This window comes from Phoxinus phoxinus (genome assembly GCF_949152265.1).
Source record: "Phoxinus phoxinus genome assembly, chromosome: 18".
NCBI classification, from domain to species: Eukaryota; Metazoa; Chordata; class Actinopteri; order Cypriniformes; family Leuciscidae; genus Phoxinus; species Phoxinus phoxinus.
In genome coordinates this window covers 11,391,463-11,409,827 of record NC_136893.1, presented here as the reverse complement: position 1 = coordinate 11,409,827, position 18,365 = coordinate 11,391,463, and the positions used below count along the sequence as shown (strand labels likewise).

The window sequence follows — 18,365 nt, the reverse complement described above, 5'->3', positions numbered from 1 at the left end:
TACACATCGCAATCCTTCAGTCACTTTGGTGTTTTCGCGCTCTGCACTTTCTTCTCTCGAGGCATCGACAACACAGCTGATACAGGTACATACACGTGCTAGAAGAGTTTCTGCTAGAATACATTCTGTTCCCGCTTCAGATACCACGATGCCATCAAGCGGTATCTCTGGTCGTAATCAGTCCTTTACTGACCAATCAGCGTTCATTAGCAGAATGCTAGCATGTTATGGGCAACAACAACTCAACCTGTAAGAAATCGAAAGGACATAATACTCGTTCATTCAACTTTCGACCTAATACCACAGATAACCCATGTTGAACTTGCAAAACCTACAATCAAGGATAATCATCAAGCACGGAGCGAAAGCCTACCGGTTGGTGACAAAAGCTCCCGAGATCCAATAATGCCAGCGACTTCTGAGCGCGGGTAGGCCTACTTACTTACTATTTGAATTCATGATTGACTGCCAACTTAAAATATTAAACAGTACAATAAAATTACGTTAACAAGTTAATGGTAAACTTGAATTCGTTTTTTTAAATGTTTCTTTTATGTTAAAATTTAGTTTTGTTCGTTGAACCGGTTCGGAGACCTGCACCGAAGACTGGAGTAATAATGCTGAAAATTCAGCTTTTCCATCACAGTAATACATTAACAAATATAACATAGGAAACACTAGGCTGAGTATGAGACTTCTTTTAAAAAATGACAGACCAAACATTTGAATGGTAGAGAAAGAGGTCAAGTATTCTTGATATAAGTAGGCCTATATAATCAAATATATATATTTATATAAACCCATATGTTTACAGCTTAAGAACAAATTAAACCGTTCATTTGTGAAGGTGATTTTTGTTGGCCCAAAATGGAGTTAAATGGTAAACGGTTCAAATTGATAAAATTACTAAATCAAATACTGAAATGAGAGAAATAGAAAATAAAGAGAAACATTTTTGAAAACCTAAAAAACAAAAATCAAACCAGAATTGCTATGTGCAATAAAAACTGTGTTTGACATAATAATGACAATGATAAGAGCAAGTGAAACAAAGTAGTTTTTTAGACTCGCTTTCACACAACAGTCACTTCCTCCACTTATCATAATTAATATTTCATCTAGCCTACATAGACCCCCCTTGACCATATGTTTAATTTATCATCATTAGTTATGCTCATTTAAAACTGGTGATGTTTGTTTTCTATGATGATATTTCAGTTTCATTCACCTCTTTTTAATCATCCATCGCCATGCTTTAAAAAAAAGCATCGTATCCTCAGCAAAGCGGAAGGGGTGAGTCTCCAAGCACTTGGCTTTGTCTGCCTTTTGGCTCAGGCCATCAGATAACAGTCTGGACAATGGCCCTCCATTCTGCGGCACAGGTCTTAAATGACCAGGAAGTGGCCATGAGCGGTCCCGTTGGTCGTATCCCATGGGTCCGCTCAGCCCTGACGGGGCCTGGATCAGAATGAATGGCAGGAGAGCATGTGGGAGGAAATAAGAGGCCAGTGGCCACCCAGCTGGAGCCAGGACTGCCCTTTGATGCTGAAAACAGAGGGGTGAAGGTGAAGTGTGGGTGCAGGGAGAGCAGGAGGAACAGTTATTGGGTCCTGTTGAGCATCTTTTATGTTTTGACCCCCTCCTAGGACACTGACAGGGAAACATGTTAATTCATAATCGCATCTTCTGAATATGGCAGACCTTTCTTCTCTTCCTCCCCCAGTCTCAGCATTTTAACACTACTCATCACATCCTTGTTCTTACTGATTGCAGAAAGCCTTGGCGATACAATTTCATGTATTAAATTTGCACTCAAAAAACAAGTATCAAGGCTCTCCAAAATATCTACTTTATTTGGTCATCTGAATGAAACTGTGATTCAAGTATCACAAAAATATCACAGAAATAGGAATTCATAAGTTTATAAATCAAATATAAATAAAAATGTATATATTATTTTAAATTAATGAATATTATAAACATATTTTTATATATTTTTATAAATATAACATTTGTTATTTTAAATTTATATACATTTATAAAAAAATAAAATAAAAAAATAAAATAAAATATATATATAAAATAAACAAATAAGAAAATGTGGAATCATAATCCAGTGATCATTAAAAATAACACGGTGACATTCATGATTTATTCAGAGTGACTGTATATATGACCCTGACTCAATGTATGAGTGTGAACAAGACAAGTACTGTAAGTACCTCCATTACAGCCTCTCCTGCAAAACTGACCACGTCAGTGTTTCACTCTTAGAAAACTTTTTTGTTTTTATCCTTTTGTTTACTAAAACTGCGCATCTAAGCAATACTGTAAGAACTCACTGTTTCATTATCGCTAATCATCATCTAAACCAAAACCATTACTGGTTATCCATGAACATGACATTTTGACCATCTCAACGACATTTGGCATAAACAAATGAAACCAGTCTGACAGAGTGGCCTAGAAATCACTGATGTCAGCTCTCTTTTAGAGCCAAGAGTCCTTCAGGATCTCTGGACTCTTTACTTAAGATGAGTGTGAGAGAGAGAGAGACGGACAGAGAGAGAGAGAGCGCTGACCTGGGTCCACCCAAGACTGCTCTCTGGCACCAAATATTTGTCATCAATCTCCACTAAGATCCTCAGGGGTCGTATAAAGAGGGGATATAGAATTTGAGGGCCGCATGGGTGGAGAACACAGGGATGGAGCTGTGGACAATGCAAAGAAAATTTCACAATGTAGTTCAAGGTTGTGACCCAACAGGGCATTAGAGCAGCACAATGCTTAAAGTAAGGGCCCGAAACGGTAATTCCCCATAGGACAATCCACTGCTACACTAATACTTTTGAAGTCATCATCTTACCATAAATGTTGAGAACATTCTGCATGTTATAGGCTATAATATCGATCAGAGTGAGATTAGAGGTCAAGGTGTGTCTGCTCGGGTTTATCCTCCACAGAGAACAGAAGGTCACTGCATGTCCTTCCACTCCCCTTCCTCTCCTGCTGCTGTTCAGACGCCGGTCACACTCCTGTTTTCCCAATGAAAAGACAAGTTACCTTGGTTCAAAACAATTTAAACTTTGTAAGCGTTTTACTGTGCTGCATTTTCTGAGTCAGCACTCAATGACCCCAGACCTTCTGTTTTTGTAATCAGTTATTTTCTGGTTTATTATGCGCAGAGCTATTATAGAACTTAAAAACATATTTTGCAGATGCTTATATTGGATGTACGTATACAAAAAAAATTAAAACATAATAATTAAAAAATATATGAGAGGTATACATATAAAACAAAATTATTAATAATATATTTAATTAATAGAAATGATATGTATATATATTATATATATGTATATATATAATATGGAAATAATTATACAAATTATATATCCTAATTAAAAAACTTTTGTAATATATTTTTTATAGGAATTAAATAATTGCTTTATTGCCATTTATTAGCAAACGAACATTGCATCTATTACCCATTTTTTTGCAGATGTTGATTATGGATGTACATAAAATTATTTTTAAATCTGTCTATATCCATCCATCCATCTTTTTATGTATATATGCAATGTTTGCATATAAGTAATAATACAATGCAATTGAACTTTACATGTATTATATAACTTTTAACAAAACAATTTAGGCTGTAACATTCACGAATACAACATACAACACACAAGATAAAATGTTACAAGAGTGGGGTAATAGTATAATATGGCCATGTACTCTCTGGTATTGATTTCCAGTACTATACTGCTAAGATGATCATGTAGTAAAACAGTATTGAGGGACCACAAAGAGAGAACTAATCCTTATTCATTATAACGTATATGCGTTTAATGTGGAGACGCACTCGTGATAGAACGGGAAGGGAGAGGTGGTCGGATGGCGACAGAAAGATGGGTTCAGCACCCGTCTCGCTGTCGAGGTCAGAGCAAAGGACATACAAGTGAGGGGAAGATGAAGTTGCCCATAAAAAAGATAAGGAACAATAAGAGGAACTATAGAATTTTGACAAATTATTAGGACACCCCTCCCAAAACAAGAACAGCACGATGAAGCAGACGACAATAGCCGAGGACCACAACACACTCTCAGCGTGAGGGGGGCATGGAGGTTAACAAGATATCGTTCTAATGCAATTAGTGCATATACAACTAGGGAAATTATACCACAGAAAGATTTGGAGCCAAAGAAAACTAACTTTGTCCCTCCCTTATGCATGTACTATCATATGACATGCTTTATTTTATGCAATACAAACTATGCAATGAGTTCACAAAAACCCATCTTTCTGTAACGGCACTATTTACTTTTGCACTTTTGATACATGAAATGAATGCATTTAACAAAAGGCCTCATGAACAAATTGTTATATGTTCAAAAAAAGAATGAGAAATTCCTAATTCCAAATGCTTTCATCATTCAGCTGTTTGCAGCATTACAGGACTATTGGGCAGTCAGTGGGGAAATATGTGCTTTATTAACTACCCACCGCCTGTCAGCTCAGAGCAGACTGACATCCAGATTAGCTGTAAACACACTCCAGACGAAGGGAACCAAGAGTGTCACTCTTGTTTATATTGCCTTTGTTCTGGTTTAACATAACCTGTCTTTTCTTGGAGTGCTTATAGGCTTCATCTTGCTTTTGAGGGGGAGGGGGGAGAGGAGTTCAACACTCCATATCCTCTTCCATTCAGCGCATTGTTCCTTTCACCGCTGATTAATATCTTGTTTAAACAGTCACCAGACGCAACACGCCATCAGCGTGTCCATAAATTCTCCTGAGCTGATGAACACAATAGCTGCATTCCTTAACAAAAAAAAACTCCACACACATATCGGAGCATATCTTCAGAGACCTGGAGATTCTTGGAATATGGGATCAAAACAACTGTATTTTTCTCTTATAATTAAAAATGAACCCAAAATAGATACACTTCACATTTTGAAATGTTACCAATGGTGAAGACATCCCCTCTGGATGGCTTTTGCAATACCGCGGCCATAGTGACAAAAAAAAAGAAGTTACGAAATGAATGTCTAATGCTGATATAAAAGCAAAGGTTTGTGTAATGTGGGAACAATCTGTTAAAGAATGTATGAGATAATTAGTAATAAAGTTCATGCACTTTAGCCACATTTTCCTCAATCAGAGAAAGCATATCTGAAGTGATGGACTGACCTTTTCATTTAGAAAATACACAAAACAGCATTTTATTTCTATTAAATAAAAATTTATCTTATTCATATTGTTTTCTGTCAAATAAGCAATCATTGATATACTATTATAATTTTTGTTAATATTTTCAATTAGATTTTCTTTTTATAGTTTCTGTTATCATTTTAATGTTAGTTTTATTTGGTTGTGTTTGTCATTTTTATTTTAATGTAATATGTCTATATAGCTTTAGTTATAGTTATTTCAGTACTTCAATTTAAACGAAACGAAAAAATATATATATTGCAATGGCTATAGCTGAAATAATAAGTAACATGTTTTTTATATTAAATTTTATTTGAAATTTTTTTTTTGCTTTTCGAATACCTTTCATTAATGATAATAACCCTGGTCAGAAGCCACACTGAGATAAATAAGACCTAGAACAGTACCGCCTCAACCAAGAGTTTGCCCAGTCTGACCCAGCGCAGGTGTGTGGCATTCTGCACGAACCAACAAACAACATGGCCAGGAAGAGGTTAATTCATGCGTCCTAATACTGGACTATTACCAAAACAACTGTTCCATTTATATTGTATCACTCTTTGTTTTATGGGTTGGACATTTTGTCAGATTGCAATCTCAGGCACCCGTGACATTGTCTAGAGGTACAAGCGTCAATGGTTTTGTTGGCTGAGCCAGCGCTGAAGTGATCTCCACCACGTTCACACAAAAACGGCAGGCTCACCCATTTTTCATTGAATTTTATCAATGCAAATTACTTTTCAGACAAAATAAAATGCAGCTGATATAAGATTTTCTTGAATTAAATATTTTTGTTTATAGGGTTATATAGCATAGCCTACTTGGTCTCTAGGCTACTCAATAGGTGATGTTCCACTTCTATAATCCAAAAACTGTCATCCCAAATTGACATTTGCTTCCCTTTTAACTATGTTAAGGGAATATAACGCACACTCACCAGAATCATATTGCAGTTTGATCAGCGAGGCAAAGAAAACATATATCATTACACTTCAGAAGGCAGCTTTGGTTCCTCAAAGTCCATGAAGACACCAAAGGCTTGGAGAAATCGACCCCCTCCCGGAAATGACCTCCTCTAATAATCAGTAATAGTGGTTTGAGGTTTCACCTTCACCCTGTAAACAATAGTACTTTGATCATCATGCAGATGTCTCACAGAGCTACATTGTACGCTTTATAGGCTACTCCATGATTCCACATGTCATAGTCAGGAAGAAACAGTCTTTTTTGAAGAGTTACGGGCCATGATGGGGAGGAGGGACTGAGAGCTGGTCTATGTGTTAAAGATAAGAGTGTTCATGTCATTGTTTACTTTGTAAAAAGCCTTTAGCAGTAGGACCTGGAAGAGTTGCAAGACATTTAACACTGAGGTTTGTCAAGTATTAAGCTTTTTGTTTGCTGTCCGATTTTGACTTTATAAAAAAAAAAAAAAAAAACCTGCTGTTCAATTGGCTCCAGTACTTGACAGGAAAATACAATTGTTCCTGATGTCAAATTCCAGCGACTCCTACTATAAATGACGGGTTGGGCACTTGTTTGGAGCAGTTTAACTCTGAAGATTATTTACCTGGTCCTTGCTCTCGGAAGAACACGTTAGGACAAGATGAGCGCATCAGTGGCTGTGTATAGAAACATATACACTGAGGATCGCTTCAGACAGACGTATGGCACGGAAGCGCAGTCTAGTGGGAGAGAGCGGCTCCGCGACAGACTGGCGCAGAGATGCCGCTGCTCTCAGGTGGAGTGTGTTCACCTGCTCAAGAAGAGACTGCCCGTGTGCAGCTGGCTGCCCAAATACAAGCTCAAAAAATGGCTGGTAGGAGATATCATAGCGGGACTGACTGTTGGAATAGTACATATTCCCCAAGGTAAAGATAAACTTTAATTAAGTAGTTGTTTCTAGCTGTAGCAGGCTAACGTAATAGCAAGAGAAAGTATGGTTAGAGGATAAGAAAAATACTATTTGAATAATAATCTAAAATCATTTACAACATTACATAACATGATTCAACATATTTTTTTTTGTTGCGGTAGGCTATACAATTTGATGAGATCAACTTTTTTTTGTCACAAAAGAAAATGGTTAGACTAGCCTACTTGATATAAACATCAGAACATTTATATATACACGGGTTTCTGTGCAACGTCATCACATAGATGCGCGCGCATCTAAGAGGCAGAAAGCAACAGTCTTTACGGCTATATCTAGCAGAAGCAGAGATGACGCGGAGCTGTTGTGCTGTAAACTAACCTAAATGCATAGGGTATGTCAGGTTTTTATGATTAGCAAACTTAGTTGGACAATTTCATATAGTCAACTAACTAACGTTTTACATAATGTTATATTAATATGCAAATGAAACACAAGCAAACAAATCCAACTCTGAAATTCCAGTTTATTATTGAGTCAACAAGAATTTACAAACAATGCGAAATCTACGTTAATTACAATGTTCTTTTACAGAACTCGGCATAAAATATAGCGGTCTTGCCTCTTGGATGCGCGCGCATCCGGTTTTGTTTGTATACAAGAAACCTGTGTATAGGCATATAATGCTTTGAAATGTTAATCTCTGTAGGCTATAACGTCAGATTCATGTTTTTTTTTTAATGGTCATACCATTTTTTTTTCTTCAAAATAATAAATAAATATACCATCGAATAAAAAGCATTTGTAACTTACAATAATAATAATTACTAAAACGTGTGTGCATAGGCCTATATTTATATTGCATTTTTTTTTAGATCATTTTGAGTAACAAATATCGTTACGTTTTCTTGTTTGCTACATTCGCAATTACGCATTGAACAAAACTTTACATAAAAAGGTTAAAATATGTGATAAATTTCTTTTTTCATTTGTCACATGACTAATATGGCGTCCTGCATATGCAGAATTCGTTGTTTACGGTAAGGTAATTTGGCGTATAAAAATGCATAGCCTACAGATTGCTGAAAATAATTAAATGTTCTTCATAGAAAATGCATTCGCCTATTTAAGATTTTGTGTGAGTGTAACTTTTAATGTACTTGAATACATGAATTGAATATGCATCATGTAAACATATTTTTTTTTTTTGTTGTTGTTAGGAATGGCCTTTGCTTTGTTGACATCGGTGGCTCCTGTCTATGGTCTTTACACATCCTTCTTCCCTGTGGTTCTCTATATGCTCTTCGGCACTGGTCACCACGTTTCCACAGGTAAAAGACAGATTATTTACCAGAGTTTGGCTTTGTGAAAAAAATATTTAATCCGCAACCATGTTGAACCAGTCAATGTTTAATCAAGAAAATGAAATGCCATAATCCAAGGGTTTGACTTTTGCAGGTACCTTTGCTGTGTTGAGTCTGATGACTGGCTCGGTGGTGGAGCAACTGGTTCCCATCCCGCTTGCTCTGAATTCCAGTAGCCCAGAGGCTGCAGAGTTTGAGGCCCAGAGAATTGGGGTGGCATCAGCTGTAGCATTTCTCTCAGGCATAATGATGGTAAACAACATCTGCTCAATTTAAACATATAGCACTCTATTTAAACACAGATTTATGAGATTGTGTTGCTTGTTTTTATTGTCCCAGCTGTGCATGTGCGGCCTCCAGTTGGGTTTCCTTTCCACATACCTCTCAGAACCGATTGTTAAGGCGTTCACAAGTGCAGCCGCCTTCCATGTGACCGTCTCACAGCTGCAAAGCATGTTGGGATTACGACTACCCCGATATGCTGGTGCCTTCTCTCTTTTTAAGGTCAGAAATGGCATAACACAGACTGTTTTTTTCTTTTTCTGGTTACTAGTGTAATAATTCTAGTAACAACTGAAGCAGTATCACTGAATATGACTGAGAAAAAATGAATCGGGCATTTCAGAGGTTCCCTTTAAACCCACAGACTCTGGCTTCAGTGATGGAGAATTTGCCCCACACTAATTTGGCTGAGCTGGTGATATCACTGCTCTGCCTGGCTGTTCTGGTGCCAGTTAAAGAGGTCAACTCACGCTTTCGGAAGCGCCTGCGAACTCCCATCCCTATAGAGATCATCACTGTGAGTGCACTTGACAACAGGCATTTGAAAAGATTTAGAGTGACTCACAGACATGCATAAGCAAATTAACTTTTGTACAAATATTTGCCATTCGTCAGCCAACTAGTTTCATCATCAACCATATTTTCTACTGTGGTCTGCATTGTGAAAAATAAATCTTCCATTCTGTTGTGGCTCCTGCAGGTAATAATTGCAACAGGAATTACATATGCCTTTTCTCTGGATTCCAAGTATGACATACAGATAGTAGGACATATTCCAGCAGGGTAATATATTCTTGTATGTAATACATTATATTCCTGATATTCATCAATAGCAATGGTTTACACTACCGTTCAAAGGTTTAGGATCTGTAATATTTGAGCAGAAATTAATGATAGATAATGCAGGTATTTTTAAATATAAGTACAGTGTTAAAAATGGTATGAACTCAATCAGTGCATTGTATCAAATTATTAATTTAAACATTAGTACACAGTAGTTAAAGACACTTAATATAAAGTGGGACCAACTATAATTTAAAGCTAAAAGTTTACTATTTTTTCAGCTTCCCTGAGCCACGGCTGCCTGCATTGGAGACAGTTCCACAAATTGCTGGTGACACAGTTGCTATCACCCTTGTTGCCTACGCTGTGTCTGTTTCTCTGGCCATGATTTATGCAGACAAACATGGATATTCCATTGATCCAAATCAGGTAAATACTGTATTTATAATCAAAGTTATAAAAAGTTTTGACAGGTGGAACTGGAGCATGGTGTAAGTTAAGCCATGGTTATAGGTTTGTAAATGTGTTAGTCATGTAAGGGATAATGTACATCCAGCTGGTTGTTCTCTCAGAATAAACCCAGACAGGGTGATGAGGACTTGCATCAGCCTGAAGGGGGTTTATTTGAGAGAACAACCGACTGGATGTACATTATCCCACTTATTACACGGCTACTTGCCACATTAGTAAATAATTAGACATGAAATAATGATCTGAGTTGAAATATTTGATTAGGTCTTTAAATGCAAAGCTTCCGCGGAAAGAGCAGTTGCGAGTGCGGCAAGTTTAAACTAGACGGACCTTTAACCCATACGGTATACAGTCATACCACTTATTACACAGCATTTCGCCACATACATAATTATGAGGAGAAGAGATATTGATTTTGGATTAAACTGCTTTAAAATCGTACCTCTTTGTATTTTATAATCCAACAGTCAACAAAACAATAGTCACAAAATGGCAGCAGCTGCGTTTGTATGAAACAAGAGAGAGCGAGTCCATGATACTGGATGGCATAATTAAATAACTATACAGTTTTTATATTTTATTAGCTCACCAAATGCAAAACTTCCACGTAGAAAAAACTTTCCTAGCAAGCGTGTAGCGCTGCTGACTTCAGTAACCCGGATGAGTCTGTGTTGTCTGATTTCAGCGGTTGTTATCTGGGAATAATTTACCGCTGGATGGCGCGATTGGCTTATCAGAATCAAGTATTCCACAGAGCCGCTTGATAACAAAAGATAATGTTCTTGTTGTTGTAGGAGCTTCTAGCACATGGGATCTCCAACACTGTGTCATCTCTCTTCACCTGCTTCCCCAATTCAGCTACTCTGGCCACCACCAACATACTGGAAAGTGCTGGAGGTCACACACAGGTACTGGTTTGTTTGAGATCACCCCTACTGTTCAACTAAAAAAACTAAGCAATGTAATGTTGCGAAGGTCATGCTGAGATAATGACATTTTTACTGTAGTATATTCACTGCTAGAAGTCTTTTGTCTTGTTTGTCGAACATAGTAGTATACAATAAAACCCTTTTTCTTCAACAGCTCGCTGGACTGTTCACAAGTCTGGTCGTTCTTATTGTACTTCTGCTGATAGGACCTCTATTTTACTTCCTACCCAAGGTAAGAGTCCCATCCCAGCTAACAGGAAACATTCTCAGAACTTTGGCTAATTTTCTAGCAAGGTTTTCTCAAAGTTTTCAACAAACGTTCTTCCAGTTACAATCATAGAATGTTTGTTCATAATTATCTGGTCTTTAATAATGTTCTCAATATTTTAGCACTAAAGTGTACATCATTCATGGAATGTTTTTTCTGAAACATTTTAGTTGGATATTTGTCTGTTCTTTTTTAAATTATTTACTACTTGTTTCAAAATGTTCAACATTCAAAAAGTAACGTTCCCATAATGTTTAAGATGAGTAAACATTCCCTTAATGTCTTTGCTAACCTTGCCACATACAAGAAAAATGTTTTTAAAACATTTAAAAAATTGGACGTTTTGAACGTCCTGAGAACATTTAGAAATAACTTAATCAAAACGTTATCAAAAAGTTCTTAGCACATATTTTGTTTTATTAGCTAGGTTTACCAATGACACATTTGCAATAAATTTAAGTTGTATAATGTGACAAATTTCAGAGTGTATTTATTGGGATATTTCTTTAGAATAATGTTGTCTAATGGTTCAACGACATTACATAGAATACATTGAATTCATGTTCTCTTTAAATAATTATCAATATAACCAACAATATCCCTCTCCCTTCTCTCCACACAGGCAGTGCTTGCTTGTATAAACGTAACCAGCCTGAGACAGATGTTTCTGCTGTTCCAGGATCTTCCTGACCTTTGGAGAGTCAGCAAAATCGATTTTGTAGGTTTTACCACTTCTCGTTCCCAGAAAAGTGCTATATATATTTAATTTGACATTGAGTCCAGCTGATCAATTTTACGTCTTGTTATATGTCTGAGCAGATGGTGTGGCTTGTGACCTGGCTGTCAGTAGTTGTGCTGAATGTTGACTTGGGCCTGGCCATCGGGGTGGTCTTCTCCATGATGACAGTTATCTGTCGCACACAGAGGTATTCTTAGGAAAATTATATACTCATTTTGTTCAAATTAAACTTTATTTATTGGATAAAATGCTGTGACACTTCCCATTATGGGCATTTTATCACTTTTTTAGATATTTAGTATAAATTAGAGCAGGGTATCCCAACGGGCGCCATCTTCTGACAAGACGCGGGAATTCATTTGCCATAGTGCATTATGGGTATTCTCTAGTTGAGCGTACATCAGTTGTAGTGCATTGTATGGGATTGAATGAGTGCATTGTATGGGATTGAATGAGTGCATTCGATTACATCCACTATGGTTTCGGACACCACTACAAATGGCTGTCCCCTCAAATAGTGCCCTATTTAAGGGTATAGGGGGCGATTTCGGACACAGCCTTGGAATTCACTCTTAGCCACTAAAACCTAATCTGTGCAATAAACGCATAAATAAGTGAAAATTCTTTAGTGAAAATTTTAGTGAATTCTTTAGATTTTAAACGATTATATAATAAAACTGATTAAAACCATATGGCTAAACCAGACCAAACAGTTCTATACACTTTTTTTAGCATTTAAAAAAAAAAAAAAACTATTTCTGATCCAAACGCCATGCAACATATTGGAAGTGTGCAATGATTTTAGTTTGGCAAGCAATAAAATCACTCCTGAATATACTTGCTGTAGAAAAAGAATGCACAGGATTCCCATTAAAGATGAGTTGGCGTGTAATTTTATACGTTAAGGATAACCAAATTGTATGTGGATGCAGGGTACTTCTGTGTAAATCAGATTTAATTACAAGTATGCTTAGATTTCAGAAGTGTTCATTCAGAAACATATAGCATTTTAAAGTGATCCTCTGGGAGTAAGCTTGGAACCACTGAATTAGAGTATCATTCTGACCGTATAGAGATAACGATATTAGCAATCCAACTAGAGCAGCCCCAGTGAAACAAGATATTGAGTACATAATATAATTGAGATTGAAACTACCTAATTAGATTTGTGTACTTATCTGCTTTAATAATCATGTTTACTACATCCTTTAATTATGCTTTCCAAAGCTCAGGGGCTGTATAAAAACAGCAAACCAGTATCCCTTACAGACCCCTGTGTTCCAAAACAACCTTCCTCTCCTGGCGGATATGAAATTCACATTTAAGGAAAGGGGAGATAAAGTTGAGACAAAAAGATGTCCCTGAACTCACAGTAAACTTTCTGTTTTCAGGGCCAGCTGCTCTGTGTTAGGAAGAGCCGCCAACACGGAGATCTACAGATCCATCAACAACCATAATAAAGTGAGTCAACAGTCAGTCATATTTAGTTTCTTTTCTTATTACCACACATAATGTAATTTACTATGATTAGAATTGGGCCTTTTTTTTGGAAATGCAATCGCTTAACCTTTGCTCGGCTGCATTTGTATCTCTGTTGTGTAACTGATGATATGGTTATACCCTCTCCATCCCTCTGAATCGTAGTGCTATGAAGTTCCTGGTGTGAAGATCCTGACTTACAATGGGCCTATCTACTATGGCAACCGTAGCTTTTTCAAGGCCGACATGGCTCAGCTTCTGGGCCTCACGCCTGAGAGGATACGCAGCCGAGAGAAAGCCCTGAAGGCCAAAGAGAAGAGAGAGAGAGAGGCCATTAGCTCTGTAGTAAGATGATCAATCTATCAATTTATATGTATAGTTTTTCTGTTTTTGCTTTTTGTATTATTTGCTCGCTTAAGCCTGAAAATGACCACTAGCATTTTATTTAAAATAATTTATTACATAAAAAAATTGTTCTGAATGTTCATTTGCCATGTGCAGAGCGGTTGTAAAAGCACAAATATACATTCTGTTAATTGTTAATGCGTAAAATCACCATGTGTCATATTATATTACTTACATAATTAGTTAAAATAGTTCACTATTCTGTTTATTAAAGGTACACTATGTAACTTTTTTTTGTTCAAAATTAACCAAATTTAACCAAAGAGTAAATATATTATCAATCCTTCTTCCAAAACGTACCCTGATTCACTATGGTAAGCCTATTATAAGTGTTTATATTTTAGACCTGACGGGATGGTTTTCACAGGAAATTGCGCACATACTCCACCCGCCCGTGAGTGTCTCGTCATTCTTTGACACGTATATGGTGACGGAGTATCATAGGTTAGTTGTCACAACGAGTGAGAAAGGTAGACATGAAGCAGCTAAATCACGAACCTCCGGGAAATCACCTTTTCTTTATTTTTAACCGCCGAACAGAGGAGAGTCTGTTGGCAAAAAGGGAACGCGACAGAGCTCGTACAGAACATTGGGTTGGCTTTTTTGAGTAGCCTGGCTCCGCCTTCCTACACACTTCCGCTCAATTTTAATTTTCCTTCAGTACTACGTCTGGGCTTGTGGTATAATCACGGGTTTTCTCCGGTCCATTTTTTACCGGTCCAATCAGCGAACAGAGGGAGTGGCTGAGAACTGAAGTTTCGTCACTACCAAACATTAACGATTGGTTATGGTAGATCCAGAGTGGCTCTGGGCAGATACAATAGTTTTAAACTTCAACAGAGTACTCGCCTACAAGGAAGTTAATGCTTGTCAATGGAGAGAGGCCAGACTCTGTACAAATGAAATGTACGAGAGCCTGGTAGGACCAGGCTATTTTTTGAGATGTGAGAACTGAAGAATTTGAAATGTTGTAAAAGTGACGCAGAGATGGGATTTTTATTACGCAACAGGTGAGTAAGGTATTTTATTGAACAGATAAATGGCCATATGTTGCTCTCGAACAGAGTTAGTTGTCATATGTATCCACACAGTCACAGAGCCGAAACACCCAAAACAATGTTCTGGCATAACATAAAAAAGCATGCAGTTTTATGCTTGAGGAGCCAAAAGTTACAGTGTACCTTTTATAGAATATTAAATCTTATTATTTAAGTTTTATTGTATAGTGGTGTGTCATACTGTAGCTGCGGTTTTATATTACCGGTACCTGCATTTAACATCTTTTAAAATCACTGTAATGCAAAAAAAACTCATATCACCTATGACCGTAATCAGCTATGCATTATTATTTTGATGTGATATTTTGGAGATTTTCGTCTAACAACAACAAAATAACAGATTATGAAAAGAAAACATTTTATTGGATAACTTTTTTCTTCTTCAAGGAACAAGGAGTTGCAGACAGTTCATTTTCTTCAAAGAATGATTTGCTCAGACCAGGTCCGTTCCCATTTTTATTTGGCAGCATCAAAAATCACATTAGAGAGTCTTTTATTTCAGATAAATCACACTTGTGGGTTTTTCTCAATTGTTTAATGCAGAGATGGCCGAGGGTGAAGTCCAGTCCGTGTTGATAGACTGCAGCAGTGTCATTTTTGTGGATGTTGCGGGAGCTCGGTTATTCATACAGGTGAGCTGGGCCGTATAGGTTTTGTTTTGACACCAGTCAACATCTTAATGAATCGTGTCATATCCTCACGGTACTTATATCCTGTCACAGATGTGCATGGAGTGCCAAAAGATTGGGATAACGATATACCTGGCTAACTGCAATGGTGAGTTTCCGGGTATATACTTGGACAAACCTTCCAAACTTCTTCCTGAGTGTAATATTTTCTCTCTTCTGTAGAGAGTGTACTGAAGATTCTCACATCCAGTGGGCTCATGAAATACATGAATCCTCAGCATATCTTTGTTACAATCCATGATGCTGTGGTCTACATACAACAGCAGCGGGTAAGATGCGAAGGCTTCTTCGTATACGTAATTTCTTTAACAACAAAACAGCATATTTTGAGTGCTAAACTGTTGTGGCACAACTGCATTTCAATTAACATTTCATCGTTTTGCTTGACAGGAGAAACCTCCTGAGACCAACACAACGGTATGGGTATGATTTATCTGACACTACCAAAGTATTGCAACATTTATGCTAACTGAGACTCAGAACTGGACCCGAAGAACTGTGGGTGACTACAATTATGAGTCGTGGAATGAGTCATTCCAGCATTTATTTGGACTCAACGTGCTGTGATTTAGACAGGGCCCTCTATGGTGTCTAAGAGTACGTACCTGCAGTGGCTGTTGTGTTCATACTTGCTAAAAGCCTGTTCACACTAAGACAATTATTGTGAAAATTTGTTTTTATTTCGATAAACATTTTAACTCTAATGAACTGTTCGTTTGGAACAACTATCTTAGATCTTTCTTTTCCATCTTGCACAGTTAAGAAAACTGGCCAATAAGATTAATGTTTTTGGTCACATGGTCAGAACAGACGCTGTTACATAGAACTAAGAGTTGGTGGCGCTTACGAACGGACTACTTTGCTGAGCGACAGTAACAGTGGAGGAACAATCTAGAACAGGCTCTCTTGTCTCTTTGTACTCTTATTTTACGTGTTGCTTGATGTCTGAATCTGAACGGAGGATTGATGACATACAGTTGCTCTTTCGTGACTAGCAGGTGTCACGGCATGAACAGACAGTTAAGCAATGCTTTGTTTATGGAGTGTTGCTGGGGTATTTCCGGTTTATTTATATATAGGTCCCAAAATCGTACACATTTGTGTTGGTGTGAATCGGCCTTAACATGCACAAACAGGATTAACAGCAGTGCTAACTATATTGCTAGCTCTGCAAACTCCATGTGTAAGCAAAAAGAGATAAATTATGGTTATTTGATCAATTCTGTATGTCTAAATATTTTCAATTAATCAGAAGTGGCTGAATTAGTATTTTATTAATAATGAAGGCCTACTTTCAGATCTTGTTGCCATCTTTTACTTTTAGAGAATACATAGGCTAAATGTTGTGATAAAACCAATGCTTTAAAATGTAAGGGATATTGTGAAAGTATATATGCATATATATGCAATATTCACATTCTTGTCAAACTAACTTGTAAACTTGTAACTTATGTTGCCATGTTCAAAGATTAACAAGAGACCGAACCAAGAAATTATTTTCTTTAATTTTGCATAAAAGTGTTCTCCTTCACAGTTCTCCTTCACTGGACAATTTGTGTTTCTTTTCAATATCATTTTAAAGGGTAAACTTTATATAATTCTTTTTTTTTATTTTTTATAAATATATATATAAAAAATAAGATTAAAGTTAATTTGAATAAATCCGTCTCAGACAGAATTCCCTCTTTAACCAGGTTTGGATCACATTTTGATCATAGTATACACTCTTTACATTTAAGAATGAGTGTTGTAAAAGTGATCAATTTAAAGTTAAATATTGCCAGTGAACTACTACTGACTACCTCATTATAACCTGTTACCTTGACCTCACAAAAAATACAGTTTAAACACAGACTCTTAAATTCTCAAATAATTTTTCTGTTTATTGTTTGATGTCTGCATTTTTCCTGGCATATTTCAAGACCACTCTCAGGAGATCACCAGTTTTCTCTTTAAAGCTCACACTAATTGGCTGGATGGAAAGCAGCCCACATTACTGGTGCACAAGACTGCCCAGTTGCCGCTGTTGGCATCTCTCAGCCCCACTAGATGTTGTCGTTATACGAAAGATTTAAAATAATAATTATATTTAATGATAATGTGATTCGATGTTGGTTTTTCTTTGCTTTATGAAGAATTTCATAGAGAGACAAAACCAAGGCTTTAACAATGTGAGGGATATTGTGACAGTAGATTTTAATGATCAGATATATATACTGAATAAAATACTCAACCTAATATTTTTCAATTGTATCATGATCATATTGTGGCTCTACAGAAGAAAAACAGAAACAAATAAATAACGGAGACTTGGGGAAGTTGTCACAATAGGGCTTTTTTTCTTGGCCCATATTGGTGGAAATGTTCAGCTTTTCTGTACTTTAGAAAATATTCTATTAAATATAACAAACCTAAATGAGAAACACCAATAAGGGGTAGATCAACTCCAAATATGCAAGCTCTATCATTTCCTTTTAAGTTAATAGAAGTCCTGATGAGTTACCGCCATCTTGTGGCTTGAAAAGAATATTACCACACTTTTTTAAAGTAACAACAACTTCGAAATACATCAGGAAAAAAAAATCTTATTTTTTGGCAAACATTTTCAAAATACAGCTAATTGGGGAAGATGTCCATCTGAAGAACAATGGGTCTCATTCACTAAGATGCAAAGCCTACACAAAAACGTTTACACTAAACTTTCGTACTAAATATATGATACATTTTTACGGAAAAAAATGTAGGAAAAAATGAAACCACGTAAAATAAATAGAAACATTAAGCTACTACAAACTAGTTAAGTTGTAGTA

At 36.6% G+C, this 18,365-nt stretch overlaps 1 protein-coding gene across 3 annotated transcripts; it reads left to right on the top strand.

Annotated features, from left to right (window-relative positions):
- The first annotated feature begins 6,696 nt into the window (after positions 1 to 6,696).
- slc26a10 (solute carrier family 26 member 10) lies at positions 6,697 to 17,098 on the top strand. 3 transcript variants are annotated; one of them, XM_079588018.1, is made up of 18 exons: positions 6,697 to 7,086; positions 8,309 to 8,419; positions 8,547 to 8,704; positions 8,792 to 8,956; positions 9,099 to 9,251; positions 9,435 to 9,517; positions 9,799 to 9,946; positions 10,783 to 10,896; positions 11,072 to 11,149; positions 11,808 to 11,903; positions 12,005 to 12,111; positions 13,316 to 13,385; positions 13,569 to 13,748; positions 15,254 to 15,308; positions 15,410 to 15,498; positions 15,589 to 15,643; positions 15,718 to 15,824; positions 15,946 to 17,098. In XM_079588018.1, the coding sequence occupies exons 1-18, from the start codon at positions 6,822 to 6,824 to the stop codon at positions 15,982 to 15,984; spliced, it is 2,073 nt and encodes a 690-aa protein (XP_079444144.1). In that variant the 5' UTR covers positions 6,697 to 6,821; the 3' UTR covers positions 15,985 to 17,098. The 3 variants fall into 3 exon arrangements, with proteins under 3 accessions (XP_079444144.1, XP_079444145.1, XP_079444146.1); XM_079588019.1 differs by lacking the exon at positions 6,697 to 7,086 and adding an exon at positions 8,076 to 8,128; XM_079588020.1 differs by lacking the exon at positions 6,697 to 7,086 and adding an exon at positions 8,102 to 8,226.
- The last annotated feature ends 1,267 nt before the right edge of the window (positions 17,099 to 18,365 follow it).

What these genes read in the sequence shown, in the direction of transcription:
- slc26a10 (XM_079588018.1), top strand. Translation starts at nt 6,822, where the DNA reads ATGAGCGCATCAGTGGCTGTGTATAGAAACATATACACTGAGGATCGC. An exon ending in TGGTCACCACGTTTCCACAG is followed by an intron (nt 8,420 to 8,546) that starts GTAAAAGACAGA and finishes TGACTTTTGCAG; the next exon opens with GTACCTTTGCTGTGTTGAGT. An exon ending in GTGCCTTCTCTCTTTTTAAG is followed by an intron (nt 8,957 to 9,098) that starts GTCAGAAATGGC and finishes TTAAACCCACAG; the next exon opens with ACTCTGGCTTCAGTGATGGA.